At 38.6% G+C, this 27,685-nt stretch overlaps 1 protein-coding gene across 1 annotated transcript; it reads right to left on the bottom strand.

Moving 5' to 3' along the window:
- Positions 1–1,134: 1,134 nt before the first annotated feature.
- Positions 1,135–26,968, bottom strand: LOC100607575 (SUZ12 polycomb repressive complex 2 subunit; the record flags this gene model as incomplete). The annotated part of the gene is made up of 10 exons (XM_030808867.1): positions 1,135–3,526; positions 5,306–5,385; positions 6,423–6,621; positions 7,469–7,626; positions 8,174–8,317; positions 8,840–8,931; positions 13,732–13,909; positions 19,408–19,513; positions 25,816–25,909; positions 26,725–26,968. Coding segments are annotated over 10 exons (1,641 nt in total), but the record flags the coding sequence as incomplete, so codon positions are not given.
- Positions 26,969–27,685: the final 717 nt, after the last annotated feature.

Raw genomic sequence — 27,685 nt, 5'->3', positions numbered from 1 at the left:
TCCAGCTTTTAAGAAATATTCTTTTTGAACTTTTTGTCTTTTTTAAAAAATAAAACTTTAAATTTTAGAATAGTTTTAGATTTATACAAAAGTTGCAAAGATAGTAGAGGGTTTCCATATATCCTGTACTTGGTTGCCCGTTATTAACGTCTTAGTGTGGGATATTTGTTACAACTAATGGACCAGTGTTGATACACTGTTATTAACTCAAGTCCATACTTTATTCAGATTTCCTTAGTTTTTACCTGATGTCCTTTTTCTGCCTCATGATCCTATACCACATGATATTTAGTCATCATGTTTTCCTCTAGACTGTCGGTTTCTGAGACTTTCCTTGTTTTTGATGGCCCTGACAGTTTGGAGGAGTACTGGTTAGGTATTTTGTAGAAAGCCCTCCTTATGGGTTTTTCTCATGGTTAGCCTAGGTTTTTGCATTTGGGGGAGGAAGACCACAGAGGTGATGTGCAGTTCTCATCAAGAGTGCATGCTGTCGTCGTGACTTATCACTGATGATGTTAACCTTGGTCCTCTGGGTGAGGCAGTGTTTGTCAGGTTTCCCCACATCCTCCCCCATCTCCTCAAACCCCCAATACTGTAAGTCACTGTAAACAGCCACTCTTAGTGGGTGGGGAGTAATGTTCTACCTTCTTGAAGGGGCAATATCTACATAAATTATTTGGAATTTTTCTGCACAGATTTGTTTATTCGTTTATTTTTTCAGACACTTATTTCTGAGTATAGATTCATGGATATTTTATACTCATTGGGTTACAACTGGATATTTATTAGGTTATAATTCAATGTCCCCTTATTTATTTTGTCACTCAACTCTGCTTTTCTTTTTTTTTTTAGGTTTTAAAAACATATAAACCTTAAAAATTTTAATAGTATAAAAAGGTATGCTGTGAAAAATGAATCTCTCTCCTTCATTACTCTGAACTATAAATTTTTAAATATGTATGTAACACCATAAATGACATATTAGTTGTAACTGCTGAAAGCAGGATTTCACATGAAGATTTTACTAATTTCTTATTAGCTCTGACTCATTTGAGGCTGAATTCTTACTATGCTATCTAAATCAAAATTTTAATGTACATGTTAACAATGCATAATAACAAAAAAACCCCAAAACAGAATACAGGTTTTATATTATTGAACTTTATGTACAAAATCATTTGATTTCAAATAAACATTTAATGTAAAAACAAATGTTCTTTTAAACTGAATTTTTTTTACATCTACTGTACCATTCAAATGCTTTATCATCTTACATGATTTCTTCAAAATCTGTTATCAAGGGTACATATAGAAAAGCACTTTTTTTTTATAAATAGAAACAAAGGGATTTTTTCAGCTTTTACGATGACATAAAAAGTTTACTCAACAGAAGTAATTTTATTACTATTTGGGGGAGGGAATCACCAACTTTTTGTGCAAACAATGCTAGCCTTCTTTTAAGCATTAAGAGCATAACTGCTTAAGAAATGACATAAGCAATAATTCTACACCTACATCTCCCCTAAAATAATCTATTTTTTTTTTTACATATGTGCACAGCTTTAGCAAATTAAAGCCCGAGATAAACGCTCGAGATCTACTATCCAGAGGCAAAATCAGAGTTTACTAGAACTCACCATTTGGAGAGCTTACCAATCAAGGAATCTGTAATGAAAGCTGCAGTTTCCCTCTTTCCTATTTTTTTAAACACAAAAATCAATGACTAAGAACTTAATACTGGATGACAAATCACATCCACACTATTCGTTAAATAGCCTCACAGTTAAACACATCTTAAAGACCAATCAAATCAGTATTTACATTTTATAAATTTCTGAAGACACCATTAGAAAGCTTATATATCCCTTCATTAAACAAAATAGGGAACTGCATCTGATGGCGGTGGAATGAAATTTTAAAATTAAAAATACCTGTATTTACAGCAGCATTGATCCTTTATAAATAAAGAATATGAAAATGCAATATCTTTAAGGATAATAAAAAATTGAGGTGATGTTACTCAACCACAGTGCTCGGAGTTGGAATAAAAACCTATTGGTGCTTGTTAATGTGCCAGTAGTGAATCCACTTTCTGTTGGAGAAAATCCAACTGCAAATATGTGTGTGAAACACATACAACACAGGGCAAAATTGCTCAAAATGATTCAAGTCAGCTTATCTGTATTGGATATTCTATTCATGAAACACATTACAAAGACATCCTTGCAAAGAAATAAAAGGCATAACAGTTTTCTGGTTGACTTTTTAAGAACACTTCTCCCCTTATAAGTGACATCTTAAAATCTCAAATGTGTTCTTCCCTTGGTTTGCAATCCTAATTTAAAGATACGAACAGCTTAATTTTCCATGTGATTATCTAATTAAAAAAGAAAAACCAAAACAAGCAAAATGTTCAAGTTAAAAAAAAAAATACTGGGTGAGCAATGCACTAAAATTATCCACATGAAAACAAATGGTCAGTAATCTTATAAACCAACATAGCATTTCACTGTCAACAATGTGAAAATTTAGTATCCTCTCAAACAGGCATAAGATGAAGAAGTGCTATTTTTTAATTGTAAAATGAACTTATGTAATGTAAATATCTTACATTATAATTTTTCATTCCGAATTGATAAATGATTTCAAAAACAAGGATCGAAGTTTGACTGCAAATAGTAATGCAATATAATTTCATAAAAATCCTTCAATTTCTATTTTTTTTCCTTTTCTGTAGTTGATATATGAAGACCACTTTAATTTCTAAAAAAGGGAACCATTCCAATTTTCCCTCCCCAAGAAAATGTCTCACAATTACAAAGTAGAAAAACAGCCAGTCATAAATGCAAAAAAATCCTAATTTATATATGAAATAACTTCTAGATTATCAATTCAACATATTTGATGACAAATGTTGAGTTTAAAAATACTTTGAAATATTGCTTTTCATGCTTAAAGTACAGAATGTTTTAATGACGTCAATAAAAGTGATATACATGTAATGCTGCATAATGAAGTGAAGTAGAACCCTGATACAAATATCCTTGTTGAAATCATTTACTTCATCTAACAGTGCCTGTTTGGAACCTATGATTAAAAACAAAAACATAATTCTTCTTAGAGGATGAATTCCCTAAAATGTAATTTCAGTGTTTGTCCATAACATGGGGTTAGATCTTTTCAGAGTTTTTGTTTTTTGCTCTGTTTTGAAACCCCTGAGACGCTATCTGTTTCCAAAGCTTTCTCTTTTGAGTTAATTTCACTAAAACCATTTGCTGTCCCATTTTGTTCTTCAATTATTTCTTCGTTTGCAGGGGAAGCAGATTCCCCCTTTTCTAATTTTTGCTGCATTTCACGGAGCTTGGTAACAGCTTTATCTATTGACATTATGCTAATAAGATTAAAGTCATGCATGCTGACTAGATGAAGCATGAAGTTTCGACATAAATTCTTCTTAATTATTTTCTGTCCATAATTTTCTACAAACAGCATACAGGCATGATTCATTTGATTGTCAGCAATAAACCTATTTAATAAAAACAGAATATCAATAGCAATACAAAGCATTTTTGTCAAATGCAACAGTGATAACCATTATAAGACTATATCCAATTCCAGTAAATAAAAGATGATTAAAGAAGTGGTAAAACTATAGAGAAACTGAGATTCAATCATCTGAATGAGCTTACCATTTTAGAAATTTCAAGAGATTTAATCTAACTTAAGCTTAAACAGGTGCCATTAGAACAGTAGATATAATTTCTGTTCTTCAATTTCATAAGCAGTCTTAAAAGCATAAAATATTTGGGCCGGGTAATTACACCTGTAATTCCAGCACCTTGGGAGGCTGAGGCAGGTGGACCACAAGGTCAGGAGACCGAGATTGTCCTGGCTAACACGGTGAAACCCCGTCTCTACTAAAAATGCAAAAAATTAGCTGGGCGTGGTGGCGGGTGCCTGTAGTCCCAGCTGCTCGGGAAGCTGAGGCAGGAGAATGGCGTGAACCTGGGAGGCGGAGCTTGCAGTGAGTCGAGATCGCACCGCTGCACTACAGCCTGGGTGACAGAGGGAGACTTCGTCTCAAAAAAAAAAAAAAAAAAAATTTAGTACAGACAAGGTCTCACTATGTTGCCCAGGTTGGTCTTGAATTCCTCAACTCAAGTGATCCTCCTGCCTTGGCATCCTAAAGTGCCAGCATTATAAGTGTGAGCCACCACACCAAGCCAGGAACACACTTTTAGCCACAAAGGAATAAGAAACAAAAATTATTCTCCTTTCACCTCTATGAAATGGTAAACAAATCCAAAAAGCCACATGTTTTATTCTGAAAAATTAACCAATTGTTAAAAACTGTGGTAATAACTGTGGTAATTTTCAGCATTTCCAGACATGTAACACGTGGCAATAAAAGGCATGAAAATTGGGTCATTAAATGAACCTACAGCTCTCTGTCTTGCCTTCTGCTGCTCCCTGGTCGTGGGTCCCACCAAGGTGGCTTTTTTTTTTTTTTTTTGGAGATGGGGTCTCACTCTGTTGCCCAGGCTGGAGTGCAGTGGTGCAATCTTGGCTCACTGCAATTTCCATTTCCCAGGTTCTTCAAATGATTCTAGTGCCTCAGCCTCCTGAGTAACTGGGATTACAGGTGTGTGACACTGCACCCGGCTAAGTTTTGTACATTTAGTGGAGACAGGGTTTCACCATGTTGGCCAGGCTGGTCTCGAACTTCTGACCTCAAGTGATCCACCCGCCTTGGCCTCCCAAAGTGCTGGGATTACAGGCATGAGCCACTGTGCCCAGCTCTATAAAATGTTTTGAGTGTGAACGAGTCAACCCTGACAGAGTTTGCAAGCATGGGAGAAACACTACTACGAGAGTTAGGATGGGCACCAGTGATTTCTGAGGAGGGTCTATGATGATGACACCCTTTCCTATGGACACCAGGGTTGCAGCCGCCTGTTTCCTCTTGAAAGCTGACGGAATCACAACCCTGATATATAATGCTGCAATGACTCACATCTCTGCAACAAGTTCTAAAGACGAGGCCCGGTTTTTGATCTGATTTTATTAATACTAATGAATATAATATTAATTCATTGTTATAAATAATACCAAAAGGAACGTCTTTGTACCTAAAAAAAACCTGCCAAACGAAAAAACATCGGACTAGAATAAAATTTGGGACAAATATACAATACATTAATAGAATTTTAAATAAGATTCTAACACATGCAGATTTCTAGAATGTGAAATGGCAAAAGACCATAAAGAATAATAAAATATTTAAATTAATTTAGAAATACCCTACCCATGCTTCATGACATGGAGATTCCAGAGTTTCATCACTTCTTTCTCTCCTTCATTAACATCAGAAAATTCTTCAATTTGCTGGGAAAAAGAAAGAAAAACACCTATTAAACACGTATTTTAAGAAAAATTTGTGAGAATGTCAAAAACAGAATGTTTTGGAACTAAAAATACCACAACATATTTATACAGCAAAGTGGCAACATTTCTTAAAATTAACTTCTATTTAAGCAGTCATTTAATTTAATTTAATTTAATTTAATTAATTTATTTAGAGACAGAGTCTTCTCTATCGCCCAGGCTGAAGCACAGTGGCACGATCTCAGCTCACTGAAACCTTGACCTCCCGGGTTCAAGCGATTCTCCTGTCTCAGCCTCCCGAGTAGCTGGGATCTCAAGCACGCGCTACCATGCCCAGTTAACTGTTGTATTTTCTTTTAGTAGAGATGGGGTTTTGCCATGTTGGCCAGGCTGTCCTCAAACTCCTGACCTCAGGTGATCAGCCCAACTCGCCCTACCAAAGTGTTGGGATTACAGGCATGAGCCAGCACACCTGCCGTCATTTAAAAAGGGAAATCCTAAATTACGATTACCTATAAATATAAAAATGAAAACACACAATACAAATTTACTTGAAGAAAATCCATCTTCCCTTTAACTTGGTAACTTTTTTGTTTTGCTACAGGATCTCGCTGTCACCCAGGTTGGAGTGCAGTGGTGCAATCTTGGCTCACTGCAACCTCCATCTCCTGGGACTCTCCTGTGTCAGCCAACTGAATAGCTGGGACTACAAGTGCGTGCCACCATGCCCGGCTAATTTTTTGTATTTTTAGTACAGACCAGGTTTCGCCATGCTGTCCAGACTGGTCTTGACCTCCTGAACTCAGGCAATACGCCTGCCTTGCAAAGTGCTGGGATTACAGGTGTTAGCGACTGCCACCAGCCTTACTTGCTTAAGTTTTAAAGTGACATAATTTTAAAAACTGTACATTTCTGGATTCCTTAACTTTTTTTAAAAAAAAGTTCCTTTACACTAAAAGTCTAGTTCATAGTAAGCAATTTTCAAAACAAATTAACAATATTCCAAGATAATTGCCAATAAAGATAATAATAATTACTGTAATGGTTTTTTCTCTTAGCCATTCAGGATCCTTTTCATCTTCACTATCTACTTCCATTTCTTGTGGACGGAGAGGTAAGCAGGTATCACTATGGAAATACAGACGATTGTGGCCACTACTATATGTTCTTTGCTGTTCTACCTCCCCATCTTCAGATTCAAGAAATTCAGACATGCTTGCTTTTGTTCGTTTTGGCCTAATGAAAAGAAATAAATGTTAATTTATGGCCTCTACATGTATACCATCTAACCTCCTGACTAGGAGTTGAGATCTGTGATAATCTGCATCACCATTTTATAAAACTGACCATAAAACAACAGTATTAGAGGCACACCCCCACTAGTGATTTTCTTTCGGTACATAATGTAAATCAAACCTATTACATATTAATTCAAACACAGTTTTAAAACTGTCTTTCTGGGTGTGAAAAGTTACAGTTAAAAAGGAGGAAAAAGAAATGAAGTGCTAGTTAGGGCACATTCAGATAGGAATATGCATATAAAATCCTACATGTCAAAACTGTGTATTCTAACTCATGTATATTCACAAAGCAGAAAAGCTGTAACACTGGTTACATATGCATACACCTGCCTTAAAATTTTTTTCAGTTTTACTAAGATTAAAAATTCCCTCTTTGTAATTTTATTTATTACTATTATTATTATTTGAGACGAAGTTTCGCTCTTGTTGCCCAGGCCGGAGTGCAATGGCACGACCTCGGCTCACTGCAACCTCGACCTCTCAGGTTCAAGCAATTATTCAGAAACTTCTACTGAGAATTCTTTAATCCCAATAACCACTGCAGCAGTAGTGATATTAACATCATTAAAACTTGAGTATAAAGTTCAAAGAAAAAGTGAGAAAACTTCTCTAGAAATAGGAGCTATCAAGTGTTATAAAGCAGTTAACAACCCCATAGACACCTAATACTGAAAAATAATTATTTCCACCTAACTAACTAGTAGCTTCGTCTGGCTCCTTTGTTCCTCCAACATTAGTAAAAATCAGAGCTTAAACTTTTGTTATATGCCCTTTTTACCTACCTGCACACAAGAATGTGTGTGATAGGTGTTCTCTTAACTGGTCCATTGCGACTAAAAGCAAATCCAGGTTGGCGATGAATATCCTGAGGATTTCCTGCATAGGAGCCGTCATAACACTCATTGATAGAAACATCTATCCTAGCACCTTTTGGATGATACTGCAACAAAAATGTCCAAAAAAAAATTAATTATCCTATCCTAAATATCCCTCCAATTTAATTAAAGAATTTGTGGGCTCTTAATATTTAGAAAACGAAAATAGGCCAGGCACACCAGCATGGTAAACAGGCAATCAGAAGACCTGGGGTCAACAAAATGTGTTAAAATCTTAACTATGTCATTTATTGCTTGGTGACTTTGTACAAATTATTTCTTGGTTGAGCAAGAATAAGAAAATTATCAATTCAAAGAGTTGGTTGAGGATTTTGTGAGTCAATTAGAGACACTACACAAACATTAATTATAATTCCAAATATATGTCAACTGAATCATTCACTGTAATCCATATATACAGCAATCTATCAAATACAGAAATCTGTTATTTTTATACAAAGTACAATTTCTGAAAGTCATGCTATCTTGTACTTAATGCATATTTTTTCCCTTTTTTAATTTAAAAAATTTTTGTGGGTACATAGGTGTATGTATTTATGGGGTGCAAGAGATTTCTTAACACAAATTGAGAAAATATGAAAAATTACTCACAACATAGTTAAAGATAAATCTGCTATGGCAGAGTTTAAGATGCTTGAGTAAACTATAAAGTTTGCGGCAGTTCAGAGTACACCAAGGGCAATGCAGGTCATCTCTTGCTTCAGTTTGTTGCCTTGTATTGTTGTTATAGAGAAACTAAAAAAAAAAAAGCAAATCTCCAATTTATACATAACAAGATATTTTGTTTAAATATCACTTCTAAAAATAGTTTAAAAAATTTAAAAGGAAAATCAAATTAGAGATATTCTCTTTAATTAAATATGCCCAGCGAGGCGAGGTCACTCACGCCTGTTAATCCCAGCATTTTGGGAGGCCAAGACAGACACTGTCAAATGTATCGCTTGGAGCTCAAGACAAGCCTGGGCAACATGGTAAAACCTCGTCTCCACAAAAACTACAAAAATTAGCCGGGAGTGGTGGCGTGTGCTTGTAATTAGTTACTGGGGAGGCTGAGGCGTGAGAATCCGGTTGAACCCAGGAGGCAGAGGTTGCAGTGAGCCAAGACTGCACCACTGCACTCCAGCCTGGGCAACAAAGTGAGATCCTGTCTCAAATAAATAAATAAATAAAATAAAAATGAACAAAAAATTTTCATGTTTGACATACAAAAAACAAATACATTTCATAATTACTTTAAGAAGGGTTAGCTATGTTTACCTGATAAAATATTCTTAATTTTTGTCGGTTTTCATTTGGAGTATCCTTTTCTTTTCTTGTCTGTAGATCTGTAGTCAATGATTCTTTAACAGCTGAAAATATACACTTTTATATTCAATAAAAACATTGCTTTTGAAAAGCAAAATAACATACCTCACAAAAACTATTAAATATTAAAGGTTTCACAGAATTCTACTTGTGGTATTTAAATACATTTCTGTTATCTCTCTCAACTGATGATTGTGGGAACAATACCCATAATCAGCATCCCTAATCTGATATTAAGGTCTATTGGCAGGACATATTTTTTCCTTAAAAAGCACCTCAGGCCGGCCGCAGTGGCTCACACCTGTAATCCCAGCACATTGGGAGGCCAAGGCAGGAGGATCACGAGATCAGGAGTTAGAGACCAGCCTGCCCAACATGGCGAAATCCCGTCTGTAATTAAAAATATAAAAAATTAGCAGGACATGATGGAGGGCACCTGCAATCCCAGCTACTCAGGAGGCGGAAACAGGAGAACTGCTTGAACCCAGGAGGCGGAGGTTGCAGTGACCCAAGACCACACCACTGCACTTCCGCCTGGGTGACAAGAGCGAAACTTGGTCTCAAAAAACAAAAACAGAGCCAGGCGCGGTGGCTCACGCATGTAATCCCAGCACTTTGGGAGGCCGAGGTGGGTGGATCACAAGGTCAGGAGATCGAGACCATCCTGGCTAACACAATGAAACCCCATCTCTATTAAAAATACAAAAAAATAAGCCGGGCGTAGCGGCGGGCACCTGTAGTCCCAGCTACTCCGGAGGCTGAGGCAGGAGAATGGCGTGAACCTGGGAGGCGGAGCTTGCAGTGAGCTGAGATCACGCCACTACACTCCAGTATGGGCGACTGAGCAAGACTCTGTCAAAAAAAAAAAAAAAAAAAAAAAAAAAAAAAAAAAAAAAAACAGAAACAAAAACAAAAAACCACCTCCTATGTCCTAAACAATTATAAAAATAACTCCAAGTAATTATATGTCATTACCATGCTGTTTTAAGCACTCTGAGGTCAGAATGTGTTTTTTTGTTGTTGAGACAGAGATTCACTTTGGTGCCTAGGCTGGAGTGCAGTGGCGCAATCTCAGCTCACTGCAACCTCCACCTCCTGGGTTCAAGCAATTCTCACGACTCAGCCTCCTGAGTAGCTGGGATTACAGGCACCCGCCACCACACTCGGCTGATTTTTTGTATTTTAGTAGAGACAGGGTTTCACCATATTGCCCAGGCTGGCCTCGAACTCCTGAGCTCAGGCAATCTGCTCATCTCAGCCTCCAAAAGTGCTAGGATTACAGATATGAGTCACCGTGCCCAGCCCAGAGTGTGGTTTTAATTGGTGTTTGTATTCTCAGATCCCAGGTGTGAGCAGGCACTAAGTGCTGGTTTATCAGAAAGTAAGTTATACTTATTATATTAAAATTATTTCAGGCCGGGCACGGTGGCTCATGTCTGCAATCCCAGCACTTTGGGACGCCGGGGTGGGCAGACTGCTTAGGGTCAGAAGTTTGAGACCAGCCTGGCTAACATGGTGAAACCCCATCTCTATGAAAAAAAAAAAAAAAATATATATATATATATATAATATATATAAACTAGCCAGGCATGGTGGCACATGCCTGTAGTCCCAGCTACTTGGGAGGATGAGGCAGGAGAATTGCTTGAACCCGGGAGGCGGGGTGCAGTGAGCTGAGGTTGCACCACTGCACTCCAGCCTGGGCGAGGGAGCAAGACCTGTCTCCAAAAAAAAAAAATTATTTCAAATCTAAAAAGATAATGACAAATGATTCTGGTATATTTCCCTTCAGACATAAGAAGAAAAAAAGGTATTTATATTTCTTTACATAATTAACAATTAGGTATAATTTGTATAGAACTTTTTCTTAGCTTTGATGCAACCTTTTACCTATTTCACTGGCTCCTGAGTATTCTGAGAAGTGCCCACACTACAGTTTACTTGCAAAACCTTTCCCCTGACACAAGCCATTTCTTATTTTATTTATACTTTTTATTTTTTATAAGCGACAGGGTGTCACTGTGTTGCCCAGGCTGGTCTTGAACTCCTGGGCTTCAAGCAATCCACCCACCCTGGTCTCCCAAAGTGCTGGAATTACAGATGTCAGCCACTGCACCCAGCCCCATTTCTTATATCTCTTTAATCTGACCATTACTGTGACCTGCACACAATGAGTATACATGAGTGGTCAAAGAGGACAACTTAAGCCTTCTGCCTTCTCTAAACAGGCAGATAAAGACACGTAAGTGCTCTCTCAGGTCAAGGATAATGTACCTACTGGACAGATATAAAAATGACAGAACTTGGCCAGGCGCAATGGCTCAAGCCTGTAGTCCCAGTACTTTGGGACGCTAAGGTAGGTAGATTGCTGGAGCTCAGGAGTTTGAGACCAGCGTGGGTGACAGCAAAATCCCATCTCTACCGAAAAATACAAAAATTAACAGGGTGTGGTGGCACGAGCCTGTAGTCCCATCTATATGGAGGGCTAAGGTGGGAGGATCGCTTGAGCCTGGGAGGCGGTGGTTTCAGTGAGCTGAGATGGCACCACTGCACTCCAGCCAGGGTGACAGAGAGAGACCCTGTCTCAAAAAAAAAAAGTAAAATAAAAATGATAGAATACTGCAACTTGGGCCTTAAACTCAGCAGAAAGTTAACTCTATTTGTAAATGTTTTTTCTTCTTAAAAACTGGCTGGGCACGATGGCTCATGCCTGTAATCCCAGCACTTTGGGAGGCCGAGATGGGTGGATCTCCTGAGGTCAGTAGTTTGAGACAAGCCTGGCCAACATGATGAAACCCTGTCTCTACTAAAAATACAAAAATTAGCCAGGCATGGTGGTGTGTGCCTGTAATCTCAGCTACTCGGGAGGCTGAGGCAGGAGAATTGCTTGAAACCGGGAGGCGGAGGTTGTGCTGAGCCAAGATCACGCCACTGCACTGCAGCCTTGGTGCGGTGGCTCACACCTGTAATTCCCAGCACTTTGGGAGGCCCAGGCAAGCGGATCACGACGTCAGGAGATTGAGACCATCCTGGCTAATACAGTGAAACCCCATCTCTACTAAAAATACAAAAAAATTAGTCAGGGCGTGGTGGGTCACGCCTGTAATCTCAGCACTTTGGGAGGCCGAGGCAGGCAGATCATGAGGTCAGGAGATCGAGACTATCCTGGCTAACACGGTGAAACCCCGTCTCTACTAAAAATACAAAAAGAAAAAAAAAAATTAGCCAGGCATGGTGGCCGGCACCTGTAGTCCCAGCTACTCGGGAGGCTGAGGCAGGAGATTGGCGTGAACCCAGGAGGTGGAGCTTGCAGTGAGCTGAGATCGCACCACTGCACTCCAGCCTGGGCGAGACAGCGAGACTCCATCCCCAAAAAAACAAAACAACAAACAAAACAAACAAACAAAAAACAAACAGAAAAACTTGTATGTGAGTGATAAAAAACATAGTTCCTGGGCTGGGCACGGTGGCTCATGCCTGTAATCCCAGCACTTTGGGAGGCCAAGGCAGGCGGATCACGAGGTCAGGAGATTGAGACCATCCTGGCTAACAAGGTGAAACCCCGTCTCTACTAAAAATACAAAAAAAAAAAAAAAAATTAGCTGGTCGTGGTGGTGGGCACCTGTAATCCCAGCTACTCAGGAGGCTGAGGCAGGAGAATGGCATGAACCAGGGAGGCAGAGCTTGCAGTGAGCCGAGATTATGCCACTGCACTCCAGTCTGGGCAACAGAGTGAGACTCCGTCTCAAAAAAACAAAACAAAACAAAACAAAAAAAAACTTAGCTCCAAAGCTCTTTATAGTTGTGATTCCAAAATCTTAAAACCTAATCTGAAAACCAATAGTTTTCTTGTAAGTTTCTGGCAAATCTGTTTAGTGGAAAAACTTGCCCTAAGTTACCATGAGGACCCCACTTCAAGATCTTATATATGATATCTATACTATGTACCATATCATGCTTCTATAAAATTTTTTTTTTCAATTCCAATTTCTAGGCACACTTGGCACAAAGCTTCTGGATAAAGAATTTTTACTATTACTTCAACACAAAACTTTACACTTAATATAGGACAACCCTAATTTAACATGATTCATAACCTACCTAATAAGCCAAATAATATTTCCGAAAGACTAATCACATAGAGGCCAGGAGAGGTGGCTCTCACCTGTAATCCCAGCACTTTGAGAGGCTGAGGCGGGCAGATCATGAGGTCAGAGGATGGAGATCATCCTGGCTCACATGGTGAAACCTCGTCTCTACTTTTTTAATTTACTGACTTACTTTTATTTATTTTTTTTGAGACGGAGTATTGCTCTGTCGCCCAAGCTGGAGTGCAGTGGCGCAATCTCAGCTGCAACCTCTGCTTCCCGGGTTCATGCCATTCTCGTGCCTCAGCCTCCCAAGTAGCTGGGACTACAGGTGCCCGCCACCACGCCCGGCTAAATTTTTTTGTATTTTTAGTAGGGATGGGGTTTCACCATGTTAGCCAGGATGGTCTCCATCTCCTGAATTTGTGATCCGCCCGCCTCGGTCTCCCAAATGCTGGGATTACAGGTGTGAGCCACTGCGCCGGCCAACCCTGTCTCTACTAAAACTACAAAAAATTAGCCTGTAGTCACAGCTACTCGGGAGGCTGAGGCAGGAGAATCGTTTTAACCCACAAGGCAGAGGTTGCAGTGAGCCGAAATCGCGCTACTGCACTCCTGCCTGGGCAACAGAGCAAGACTCCGTCTCAAAAAAAAAAAAAAAAAAGAAGAATCACATAAAGCAAAACACAAATGAATTAATCTAAAGCACAAGACCTAACTCTGCAAACCATTATTTTGATTGCAATGTTTTCTTACCAATAGTTTGAGTAGGTTTAACTGAACCAGGCTTGTTTTCCTGATGGAGACTCTCTGAATTTCTAGTGGCAAGAGGTTTGGCAATAGGAGCTGTAGATTTATCATTGGTCTCTCCTGTCCAGCGAAGAGTGAACTGCAACGTAGGTCCCTGAGAAAATGTTTCGAATGGAGGCAGCCTCTAAAAAATAAAAAACATGCAAAGACTGGAGACTCAGATAATGAATTCAAATAAATTGTAGAAATTTAAAAAAAAAATCATTATAAGTCCATGTGGATTTGCCTTAATAGATTTGTCTTGAAAATCCAAATGCTGAGATGGCTAAGCAAACAAAGTAAAAGTATGGAACAGACACTGTAGAACTTGAACTGGAGAGCACAGGCTGTCTAAAAGAGGTGACCACTGATCAGCAACGGTGAATTATTGCCATGTGAAAACATTGGTCCAACACAGACAGATTTTCAGATTTTTCCAAATAAGTCAGGAATCAAAGTTTTCATGGGAAAATTTCCCATTTAGGTTGTTGCTAACCAGTTCAAAATGTCTTTTTTTTTTTTTTTTTGAGATGGAGTTTCACTCTTGTCGCCCAGGCTGGTGTGCAACTGGTGTGGTCTCAGCTCACTGCAACCTCCCCCTCCCAGGTTCAAGCAATTCTCCTGTCTCAGCCTCCCAAGTAGCTGGGATTACAGGCACGCGCCGTCACGCCCGTCTAATGTTTTTGTGTGTGTTTTTAGTAGAGATGGGGTTTCACCATCTTGGCCAGGCTGGTCTTGAACTCCTGACCTCAGGTGATTCGCCTGCCTCAGCCTCCCAAAGTGCTGGGGTTACAGGCGTGAGCCACCACGCCCGACCTTGAAATGTCTTAAAAACAAAACTGTGGTACCCAAAGCCCACCAGCATGCAACCTTTGCTCTTAGGTGACCAATTACTTTTTTTTTTGTAAATTGAACAGCTTTTCAATTAGTAATTTTCTTTGACTTCTCTCAGTTTCACTGATAATGACTGCCAGTGCTTCTCGTCTTTGATTTTAGGATACTGAGCTATTGAAAATAGCTAACTTTTAGCCATCTGACCAAATCAACTCACCCATCCTCAAGAATTTACCTATTAAGCTGATGATCCCAAATTGGTTCTCCATTCTTATCTTTACACTTGAACTCTAAACTCATATCTCCAACTGCCTCTTGGACATTGCCAGTTGATCTCAATGTCACCTTGAACTAAAACACGTTTAGAAGTGTATCCAGTATCTTTTCTTCTAAAACACTTTCCTTCTCACGTTATTTTTGTTCTTGTCATTATCATTCTACTAGTGACCCTAAGCTAAAAATTTTGGAATTATATTTGACTCCTTTTGTTTCTCATGTAATTACCAAGTCCTTTTTGAAATGTCTATCATTTCTTCCTTGTCCTTCAAGGATCACCAAAAAAAAAAAAAAACCTTTGTATAGATCAGTATTGCCTTACTACTAGAGTAACTCAATTGTTCTCCTTGCTTCTGATTTTTACTTTCCTATTCGAATATAGGAGAGAGCAAGCAGTCTTCAATGAGCTTCAATTTATTTTACTGCCACAGAGGCCTAAACTCCTTCTATATCGTTATTACAAAGTAATCCTCTTAAAACTATTTAGACTAGAGGACCGGGCACAGTGGCACATGCCTGTAATCCCAGCACTTTGGGAGGCCGAGGAGGGTGGATCATGAGGTCAGGAGTTCGAGACCATCCTGGACAACATGGTGAAACCCCATCTCTACTAAAATACAAAAAATTAGCAGGGCATGGTGGCCGGCGCCTGTAATCCCAGCTACTCGGGAGGCTGAGGCAGGAGAATCGCTTGAACTCGAAAGGCAGAGGTTGCAGTGAGCTGAAATTGCGCCACTGCACTCCAGCCTGGTGACGGAGCAAGACTCCATCTCAAAAAACAAAACAAAACAAAAAAACTATTTAGACTAGAATGTAGTAAAAGTCTGTTCAGAGACTAGTTTGGACACAGCAGTCCACAGGAATTTATCTTATAAAATACTTGATATAGGTTCAAGTATAATCACTATTAACATTTTTGACAAGATTAAAAAAAATCAAATAACCCAATTATCTATTAGACCAGCACTGGTTTAGTCAATTAAGGAACTCAAAAAAAAAAAAAAAAAAAAAAAAAACCTCAGAACTTTTAAAAAGAAGTAAATCTATAAGCTCTCACTTAAAAGGATGCCCATTTTACAGGGTCAAGAGCTTCCAGATAGGCCGGGCACAGTGGCTCACACCTGTAATCCCAGCACTTTGGGATGCTGAGGTGGATGGATCACCTGAGGTCAGGAGTTCGAGACCAGCCAAGCCAACATGGTGAAACCCCATCTCTACTAAAAATACAAAAAGTAGCCAGGCGTGGTGGCATATGCCAGTAATCTCAACTATTCAGGAGGCTGAGGCAAGAGAACTGCTTGAACCCAGGAGGCAGAGGTTGCAGTGAACCGAGACTGTGCCATTGCACTCCACCTCTGAGTGACACAGCGAGACTCCATCTCAAAAGAAACAAACAAAAAAAAGGCCAGGCTGGGCACGGTGGCTCATGCCTGTAATCCCAGCACTTTGGGAGGCCGAGGTGGGGGAATCACGAGGTCAGGAGATCGAGACCATCCTAGCTAACACGGTGAAACCCCGTCTCTACTAAAAATACAAAAATTAGCTGGGTGTGGTAGCAGGCACCTGTAGTCCCAACTACTCGGGAGGCTGAGGCAGGAGAATGGCTTGAACCCGGGAGGCGGAGCTTGCAGTGAGCTGAGATCGTGCCACTGTACTCCAGCCTAGGCGACAGAGCGAGACTCCATCTCAAAAAAAAAAAAAAAAAAAAAAGCCAGACGCAGTGGCTCACGCCTGTAATCTTAGCACTTTGGGAGGCCGAGGCACGCAGATCACAAGGTCAGGAGTTCGAGACCAGCCTGGCCAACATGGTGAAACCCCATCTCTACTAAAAATACGAAAATTAGCTAGGCATGGTGGTGCGTGCCTGTAATCCCAGCTACTCAGGAGGCTGAGGCTGGAGAATCGCTTGAACCCGGGAGGCAGAGGTTGCAGTGAGCCAAGATCGTGCCACTGTACTCCAGCCTGGGTGACAGAGTGAAACTCCATCTCAAAAACAAACAAACAAACAAAAAAAACAAAAAACAACAACAAACAAAACCAACAACAACAAAACCCTTCATATATATAATCCTTATAGTCTCATGAATAAAAACATACTTTAAAACAAGAAATTTAAAATGAAAAAGATCATACAGATAAATCTATGCAGAAAACCCAAACACTATAGATAAAAATTATTTGAAATCTCATCACCTGGAGTTAACCACTGTTATGAATTTTAGAAAGAGGGAAAAAATACACACATATACACTTATGTAAAAATTTAATATGGAAATCTTGTCCAACTATCATCCTTTTTAATGGCTTTTTAGATTTAATGTGTTTCTAATGTTTCATTATTTAAAAAATGCTGAGAAAACCTGTTACCTACATCTTTTTTTAACAAGTTACTGCGTTGTGACAAAAACATAAAATTTGAATTGTTAAAGACTATACATACAATTTTAACTTTATATATATTGCCAGTCTGCCCTATAGTAAGACTGTATCAACCTTTTTTTTTTTTGAGACAGAGTCTTGCTCTGTCTCCCCAGATAAAGTGAAGTGGCAAAATCTCAGCTCACTGAAACCTCTGCCTCCCAGGTTCAAGTAATACTCCTAAAGCCTCCCAAGTAGCTGGGACTACAAGCATCTGCCACCATGCCTGGCTAATTTTTGTGTTTTTGGTCAACAGGGTTTGACCATGTTGGCCAGGTTGGTGTCAAACTCATAACCTCAGGTGATGCACCTGCCTCGGCCTCCCAAAGTGCTGGGATTACAGGCATGAGCCACTGAGCCCGGCCCCAACTTATTGCTACATCAAAATATTATTTGAGAGTATATGTGTCCTCACATCCCTAAAACACTAGAAACTGTCAAACTTTTAATCTTTGTCAAACTGTCAAAAGTAGTATCTCTGCGTTTGCATACCTTTGAATACTAATAAGGTTGAGTAATGCTTTAAAAGTTTGCTGGCCATCTATATTTGTTTAAGAACTGCGCAATAGTCCTTGACACATATTTCTTATTAGACTGTGTATCTTTTTCTTGTTTTATAATTCACAATATTATGTGTTCATATTAGCATTTTGTGTTACAGATATTTCCCCCATTCCATAATTTCTGTTTGTAACTTTAGATATTTTGTAGTACAAAAATGATTAATTTTAACCTGACAATTTTTACTTTATGCTTTCTTACTTTTAAATCATCCTTAGAAGGGTCTTCCTCACTGCAATATATTAACATTCACCTATTTTTTTTCCATGCTTATGAATGTTCATTTTTACATGTTTATGAGCCTTCCAGAATGTATTAGGTCTAAGATTATTTCCAGATGACTGGAGAAGAGTTGTCACAATTAATGAACAGTTTCTCTTTCTCATATAGATATATCACCACCTTTACCATAAACTAAATTTCAAATATACATCAAACTATTTCAGGACTATGCCTGAATGATATGCTTGTCTATTCCTATGCTTATACCATAGGGTTTAACTTCTCTTAACTTTATGGTATGTACTACTGTATATTGTATATCATACCAAAACTGGTAAGTAAAAATTCTCAAAATATTTTTCTAAAATTTCCCTTAGTATTACTAAACACTTATCCTTCTAGATTAACTTGGTACTAATTTTAAGACTTAAAAAAATCCTTATGAGATTTTGCATTGGATGGTACACTGACCTAACATATTTAGAAATAAAGGACATCATTATAGTTTCGAATCTACCTATTTAAGAAATGTATGGATTCCTCTTTATCTCTTAAAAGGGTTATTTTAAGTACGCTTAATCTAAATTCTGCAGATTTCTTGATAAATATATTACTAGTCAACCCTTATTACCTGCCATTACAATGAATAGAATTTAAAATAGCCGTTAACATTTATTGAGCACTTATTGTATGCCAGGCACTGTACTAAATATTTTATTATTTCATCTAATCCATCAATTCTATGTCTCATGTTACAGATGAAGAAACTGAGACACGGATAAGTAACTTGCCAAACGCCACATAGCTAGGAGCAGAGATTTGAATCAGGCAGTCTGGCTCTCAAAGAAAGATGCCTTCCATGTGGCCGGGTGCAGTGGCTCATGCCTGTAATCCCAGCGCTTTGGGAGGCCGAGACAGGCGGATCATAAGGTCAGGAGTTCCAGACTAGCCTGGCCAACATGGTCAAACCCCGTCTCTACTAAAAATAAAAAAAATTAGCCAGGCGTGGTGGCACGCGCCTGTAATCACAGCTACTCGGGAGGCTGAGACAGGAGAATCGCTTGAACCCGGGAGGTGGAGGTTGCAGTGAGCTGAGACCATGCCGCTGCACTCCAGCCTGGGCAACAGAGCAAGACTCTCCCTCAAAAAAAAAAAAAAAAAAAAAAGATACCTTCCGTTAAATGCTCTGACTAGATCATTTACTTGTGTTTTTTAAAGTATAAAAAACAAAGGACTCTATTTCCAACATGAATTAGCATTTGGGGAAGAAAACATCAATCAAAAATGGGAGTTCATAACTATAACGTGCTCAACCTTCTAAGTAGTCCATACCTTCCCATCAAGAATAGTCTCCCATGTTGCTCTTTTCTTGCTTATTGGACATTCTTCCATTTCCTGCATGGCTACTTCATATTCCCCATCTAAAAGCTGTAAGCGCCTGTTAGACAAACACATATACTTTAAAGTAACCTGTGTTATTACTATAAGTACACAAATTCTACATCTTTAGATTTATACTAAAAGCATTTATTAAATTTATAAACTAGCTTACATACCTGACAAGATTTTAAAAATACAGCTACACTCCAGTCCTGATGAAAGCAATTTTAATGATGTACACTAAAAACTCTATTACTAGGAATTCATTACTGTAGCTACTCAGATATAACTCTAAACATGTAAAGTATAATATGCCTGAGGTCTCAAAACCTGGTACGTTGTCAACATTAAATATAAAGTGTATGTACAGGCTTTATTTATTTATTTGAGATGGAGTCTTGCTCTGTTGCCCAGGCTGGAGTATAGTGGTGCAATCTCCACTCACCGCAATCTCTGCTGCCCAGGTTCAAGCGATTCTCCTGCCTCAGCCTCCCAAGTAGCTGGGATTACAGGCACGTGCCACCACGCCTGGCTAATTTTTGTATTTTTAGTAGAAACGGGTTTCAGCATCTTGGCCAGGCTGGTCTTAAACTCCTGCCCTCGTGATCCACCCACCTCGGCCTCCCAAAGTGCTGGGATTACAGGTGTGAACCACCACACCCAGCCCAGGCTTTATATTTTTAAAAATAGGATAACAGTGTTACAATGCTTGTCTTAGGGAAACACTAAGAATTATTACTTTTAACTACTGTAATTGTTTGAACTAGAATCCTTTACTTTTATACTTGACCAGTAAACTGATTATTATAATGACAAATCTGGTAACTACAGAATTCTGGGGGCACCTGGCACATATAGGTGCTCAATAAATATTTCATGGAATACTAACTGAATCAAATAATTCAAATATATTCACACAATATAGTTTTAAGGTGTACATATGTGTCTATGTATAATTTATTTTTTCCATACTTTAAACACTAGTAACCACTACTACTCTAAACACCATTCTTCAACCATGCTCAGTAATTAACTGTATATATCAAGAAACTGGCTTCTCTTCATCACTCTTAGAGAAATTCTATTAGGTAAAAACAGCTGACATTTACTGAGTGTTCACTATGTGCCAGGCACTATTATAAAGATTTTACATGGTTCATTTAATCTTCCCAACAATGCTATGAACTATGTACTATTACTCCATTGCCCAGAAGAGAAAACTGAGGCAAGAAAAGGTTAAATAACTCGCCTTAAAATCAAACCGTAAATAGCCAGATCTAGCAAATGAATCCAGGTGTCTGTCTCTAAAGTCTCTTAAAACCAAATGATTGACACTTAAGAATTTTTGTCTTTTCTCTACGCTGTACTACTTAAATTTAGTCAACTTCAGTAGTACATCAGCAAAGCCATTCAACTATTTTAAAAACTTATTTATTCAAATAGGTAATAAATTCATATATTTCTAAATCAAAAAGGAGCTTCCTTATGCTTTTACATAGATACATACTATTCCATTTTGTGGGTGTACATTTGATACCTACAATCCAATGCACTCTCCTATCTGTAATGTATGTGGAGACCTTTCCCCCACAGCCTCATCAAGTGCTTTATCAAGGTTTTTGGTCTCTGTCAATCTGATAAGTGAAAAAATCCATCTCAGTGTACTTTTAATTCAGATGCTTTATCATTTTAATTATTTAAGAACCATACATATCTATTTTGGTAAACTTATTGTTTCCTTTGCCCATTCTTCTATCAGGCAGTGGTCTTTTAAAATTAATACGACCTTTTTACATTCAAGAACGAGATATCTACCCGTAAGACAAGTTGAAAATAATTTCTCGCCGTCTTGTCATTTTTGACTTTGGTTATGGTGGCTTTTTTGTTTTCTGAAGAAGTTTTTGATTTTTATTTTGTTCAACTTTGCATTGTTTTCCCACATGGCTTTTGAATATTGGTTATTATTTCAAGGAATTAACTGGATTTTTTATTTTTTGAGTCACTCTGTCACCCAGGGTAGAGTGCAGTGACACAATCATAGCTCACTACAGCCTCAGACTCCTGGGCTCAAGAGATCCTCCCACCTTGGTCTTCCAAAGTACTAAGATTACAAGTGTGAGCCACTGCACCCAGCCCTCTGTGAGATTTTAAAAACAATTTTTACACATCTAACATGCAGATTTTGGCTTAAAAATACCATTCTTCTATAAGGAATCAGGACTCCTTGGAGAAATCACAACTTCAGAGCAGAGGTAAGAAAAGGAGAAGGTAGGCTGGGCGCAGTGGTTCATGCCTGTAATCCCAGCACTTTGGGAGGCTGAGGTGGGAGGATCACCTGAGGTCAGGAGTTCAAGACCAGTCTGACCAACAGGGAGAAACCTTGTCTCTACTAGAAATACAAAATTAGCCAGGCATGGTGGCACATGCCTGTAATCCCAGCTACTCGGGAGGCTAAGGCAGGAGAATCGCTTGAACCCAGGAGGCAGAGGTAGCGGTGAGCTGAGATCATGCCTTTGCGCTCCAGCCTGGGCAACAAGAGTGAAACTCCGTCCCAAAAAAAAAAAAAAAAAGGAGAAGGTGATTCTGGTATATCTTACTATTCTAGAAAATCAGGAAAAAATAGCAGCAACAAAACAGGACACAGAAGCCTACTTAGAAGGGCTCCTCCTGACCAAATATGAGACAATTTGAGCATTAAAATAACAGTATCAATAGATTAATTGAATAAAAATAGAATTTGTTAATCCATACTGATTTTAAAATATCAAAGCTGGGGAAAGGACTGCTCTTCTTTTTAAATTTACATAAAACTTTAAAAAAAATTTTTTTTTCTTTTTAGGAATGAGGTCTTGCTATGTTGCCCAAGCTGGTCTCAAACTCCTGGGCTCAAATAATCTTCCCGCCTTGGACTCCCAAAGTGTTAGGGTTACAGGTATCAGCCACAATGCCCGCCTGTTTCTTTCTTTCTCTCTCTCTCTCTCTCTCTCTCTATATATATATATATATATATTTCAGGGTTAGTCAAGTGAAGCAGTGGGAGCAGAGAAGGAATGCTCTTCTTTATATAAAAATGCAAATAAATGTGGAAGAAATGTTAGAAAATTACCATTTCCCAACTGCCAAAGGAATAATTTATTCAAGCAAAAATAATCAATTGATGCTAAAACTGTTGGGTGAAAGGCTATGGGAAGAAAATGGATATTTACTCAGCTTCATGTATTGGCATAATTATATGCTGATTTATATAAAAGGGAAAAAAAGTACTGTTACAATGGAGAAATATTGTGACCAGCATCTTAACCGAGTGATCAAACCTACTACTACCTTTTGTCTGTGATGTAGTACATAAAGAACACATCACTCATTAGAATCCCTGCCAAAAATGTTTAACCTGAAGCTAATCATGAGGAAATCATCACAGAAGTCCAAATTGAGATACATTCTGCAAAACTACAGGCCTATACTGGGGGAAAAATGTCACAAAAGGTAGGGGGAAAGGCTAGGTGACTATTCCAAATTGAAGGAGACTGAAGAACTATGACATCTAGCTATAGAATCGGGGTGGGGACAGAACAAATTATAAAGGACATTATTGAGGTCAACTGGGAAGATAGTGTTGTATTTTAATTTTCCTCATAAGTTTACGGTGGTTATACCAGAAAATGTCTTCGTTCTTAGCAGATACATGCAAGAGAGTTTATAAATGAGGAATAAAGCAAACTTTCAAATTGTTCAGCACAAAAATAAAATATATACTCACAAATAAATCAAATGTGGCAAAATGTTAACAACAGATACAATCTAGATGAAGGGTACGTGGATATTAAATGACTTTAGTATTCTTTCAACTTTCCTACGGGTTTGAATTTTTTTTTTTTTTTTGAGACAGAGTCTCGCTGTCGCCAGGCTGGAGTGCAGTGGCGCGACCTCGACTCACTGCAACCTCCGCCTCCTGGGTTCAAGCGATTCTCCTGCCTCAGCCTCCTGAGTAGCTAGGACTACAGGCACACACCACCACGCCGAGCTAATTTTTGTATTTTTAGTAGAGATGGGATTTCACCATGTTGGCCAGGACAGTCTCGATCTCTTGACCTTGTGATCTGCCCACCTCAGCCTCCCAAAGTGCTGGGATTACAAGCGTGAGCCACCACGCCCGGGGGAGTATTTTCAAACTAAGCTGCTGTGGGGAAATTCTCCCAGTTTCTTCTTGGCACTTTTTCTTTAAAATAAAAGCATTATCTTTTTCTTACAAGAAATGTGTTAACATATGTGTCAGGTACAGTGAATAAAAAAGAAAATAGAACATACCCCATGCTGCCTAAAATAGAACAATTAACAGCATCGATGAAGTCCAATGAGCCTCATTCTAATTGTTTCCCCCACAGACATGACCACTATTTTCTAGTATATTTATGGTTCTATTGTTTTCCATTTAAATCTTCGATCCACAATAAAATTTCTGACTTTACAAAGACACTGGCCGGGCACGGTGGCTCAGCTGTAATCCCAGCACTTTGGGAGGCAGGTGGCTCAGCTGTAATCCCAGCACTTTGGGAGGCAGGTGGATGATCTGAGGCCAACATGGTGAAACCTCATCTCTACTAAAAATACAAAAATTAGCTGGCCGTGGTGGTGGGTGCCTGTAATCCCAGCTATTCAGGAGGCTGAGGCAGGTGAATCGCTTGAACCCAGGAGGCAGAGGTTGCAGTGAGCCGAGATCATGCCACTGAACTCCAGCCTGGGTGACAGAGCAAGAGTCTGTCTCAAAAATAAACAAATAAATAAATAAATAATAAACAATAGGAGGAATGGCCTAGTTACTTTCACTGGTTCTTTGTCCTATACCTGATAACAAACTGTTAACTACCAGCAAGCAGCCTGGTACAAGAAATGATGGCATAGGTTTCCTTCTCCAATCCCAAAAAGTGCTGGATTTGCTTCCTAGACATTCCTTCACTGGTGATATTTTCACTAAAATATTTTGTTTCCAAACAGAAATTGCAGAAATTATTATAAGCCTGTGTGTTTCTTGCCATCCTGTACCAAATGCACAGAGGTACACAATGATTATACATGATTTTTTCTTTTTTTTTTATTGAGATAGAGTCTCGCTCTGTCACACAGGCTGGAGTGGAGTGGTGTGATCTCGGCTCACTGCAACCTCCGCCTCCAGGGTTCAAGTGATTCTCCTGCCTCAGCCTCCTAAGTAGCTGGGATTACAGGCACACGCCACCATGCCCGGCTAATTTTTGTATTTTTGGTAGAGACGGGGTTTCACCATCTTGGCCAGGCTGGTCTTGAACTCCTGACCTCGTGATCCACCCGCTTCGGCCTCCCAAAGAGCTGGGATTACAGGCGTGAGCCACCGTGCCCGGCCTTCTTTCTTTTTTTAAAAAAGATGGGGTCTCGCCTAGGCGTGGTGGCTCACGCCTGTAATCCCAGCACTTCGGGAGGCCAAGGCAGGCGGATCACGAGGTCAGGAAACCGACATCATTCTGGCTAACACGGTGAAACCCCCTCTCTACTGAAAATACAAAAAATTAGTCGGGCGTGGGGGCACGCACCTGTAGTCCCAGGTACTCCAGAGGCTGAGGCAGGAGACTTGCTCAAACCCAGGTGGCAGAGGGGTTGCAGTGAGCAGAGATTGTGCCACTGCACTCCTGCCTGGGTGACAGAGTGAGACACCATCCTAAAAAAAAAAAAGAAAAAAAGATGGGATCTCACTTTGTCACTCAGGCCAGAGTACAGTGGCATGATCATAGTTCATTGCTGCCTTGAACTCCTGGGCTCAAACAATCCTCCCACCTTAGCCTCCTATGTAGCTGGAACTACAGGTGCATACCACCATGACCAGCTCCTCTTCCTTAATTTTTAATAAACACATAACCCCAAGATTTACGTAGGGCCCAGTCCATTTAAGTCTCTTCTCAAATACTACCTCCTCCCAGAGGTTATCTCTCTAAAACAGTAACCATTTATTCCCTATTTTTCTTCACAACACTCATCACTAAGTGACATTAGTTGATTTTTTGGGTGGTGGTCTGCTTCCTCCACTAAAAGTTAAGCTCCATGGTGAAGGCAGGGATTTTGTTGCCTTCTCAATGTCTAGAACAGTGTCTGGCAAAAAGTAGACAATCAGAAAATATTCACCAAATAAGCTTAACTGAGCTATCTATCCAAATAGTTCCTTAATTATTGTTTTCTATGAAATAGACAAAAATTCAGTGTTTGCAAATTTGTTTTTTCATCCATAAGAAGAAACAAAGGCAATGAAATAATCAATATAAATAATTATATTCTGCTTCAGAATGAAAACATTTCCAGAACATTGTGGGAGCCTCACTTGTTCATCAACATTACCTGTTTTTATCAAATACTGTCATTTGTGCAACAAATGTCTTTTCCCCATCCTCACGATTTCGTTTTCTTCTGGCTGGAAGCTCTTCACTGACATCTAAATTTAACAAACATTTCTCATAAATCAAACATCAGAACAAAAATGTGTTATGATATATGGTCCCTTAACATAAAACGTGCTACATTTATCCCAAATGAGGTATGAATTACATACACTAAAGTTGCAATAATATACAGACCACGTTTTCCAATTTTGCATTTTTACTGTATGTTCTTTTTTAAAACTCACAACATTAACCCCACATCTTTGCAAATGCTAATGTTTCTGTTTAGAATTATCTTTGCTAGGCAACTCCTTCTCACTCATGGTAACTCTCCAAAAACTTCAAACAATACTTCAAGAGTCAAAGATTATTTCTTCCAACGTGTTTCTCTGCTGAACTTCACATATACCTATATTGTGCCACTCATCATTTTGCTGCAATGATTTATTTCATGTCTATTTCCCTACACTAGGTTGTGAGACTTTGGAGGATAGGACTGAATCTTTTAATCATCTTCGATTAAATTAAATTATCCCCAGAACCTATGTGTTTGTTGAATGAATACCTCAAAGATGAATTCACAATTGTTGGAAAAAAAAAGAGGGATGGGTAGGGGGATAAATACACATCAAGTATAATAAAATGTTCATTGTTGAATCTAAGAGGTAAGTAGATAGGTGTTCACTATAAAATACTTCTCATTGTCCTTTATGTTTGAAAATCTGCACAACAAAATGTTGAGGTGGAGGTGAATTCACTGTTTGCTTTAAGACTCAGCACCATGACTATCATGAAGGAACACTGGTACAATCATTTTCAATGACCATCTTAATCTCCAGTGATAAAATCTAGTAAAAAAAAAAATTACCAATATTTTCATTGGTTTCTCCATTAATCATTCCATTAAACTCTCTTCTTCCTGGACGAGTCACTCTAAATAGCAACGAGTAAGACTTCACCATATGGCTGTTACTAGGTTCAAATTCATTACTGGAAACTGCAAGGGACGGGAAATTTCCAGGTTTTGTTTGATTGAGGTCAGGATTCAAAGGCACCTGCTTTTTACCTGTGGGAACTTGCCTTATTGGACAACTTACATCCTGCAAAGGTAAAGATTATTAATTTATATTTATTTGTACATAAGCAGTAAGAATTATAATAAAACTTTTAATCACAGCTATAGGAAACATGGGAGATAGGCCATGATCACCAAATGGAATGTTAAAATTCTAACCATAGTTATGAAAACTGTAAAGCAAAAATAAAAATTTGAAATACCTATATTCCAAATATTAAAGCAATTGAGGTTTTCTCCAACATAATGAAATTATGATACAGTATATCTAATATTTAGCTAACAGTGATCTGAAACAGTTGTATATTAGAAATATAGAACTAAAAGCATGCTAAATCTCTCTGGTAAGGCTTTTTAGCAACAAACAAAAAAACCATGCTAAAAATGTTAAACTCATGTACTTTCATCAAATCTCTTAAATGTTCTATTTTAACATGACAATGACTAATAGGACCATTAGAAATAAAAAAATGACTAATAATCCCATGGTCAACAACTACATTATGAAACAGTAAATCCATATAGTTAAAATATGTTGTTTAACAGAAAGGATCATCATCCTTAAAAAAACAAAAACAAAACTGGTTTTATTTACCAATGATCGTATTCTGAGTAATATTCTGTTATTGTATGATTAGTTACACTGAAAATGCATACTAGAAAAACTGGAAGGATCAGAAGACCTTTATGACAGTATCTTACAGCACCTACTTCTTTTAAAATAAATAGAATACATGCAGTCTAAAAAAATTTC

The sequence above is a fragment of the Nomascus leucogenys genome, unplaced genomic scaffold, assembly GCF_006542625.1.
Source record: "Nomascus leucogenys isolate Asia unplaced genomic scaffold, Asia_NLE_v1 000757F_102708_qpd_obj, whole genome shotgun sequence".
Classification (NCBI taxonomy): Eukaryota; Metazoa; Chordata; class Mammalia; order Primates; family Hylobatidae; genus Nomascus; species Nomascus leucogenys.
Note: the sequence above shows the minus strand (reverse complement) of the source record. Positions and strands in the feature narration are given on the sequence as shown.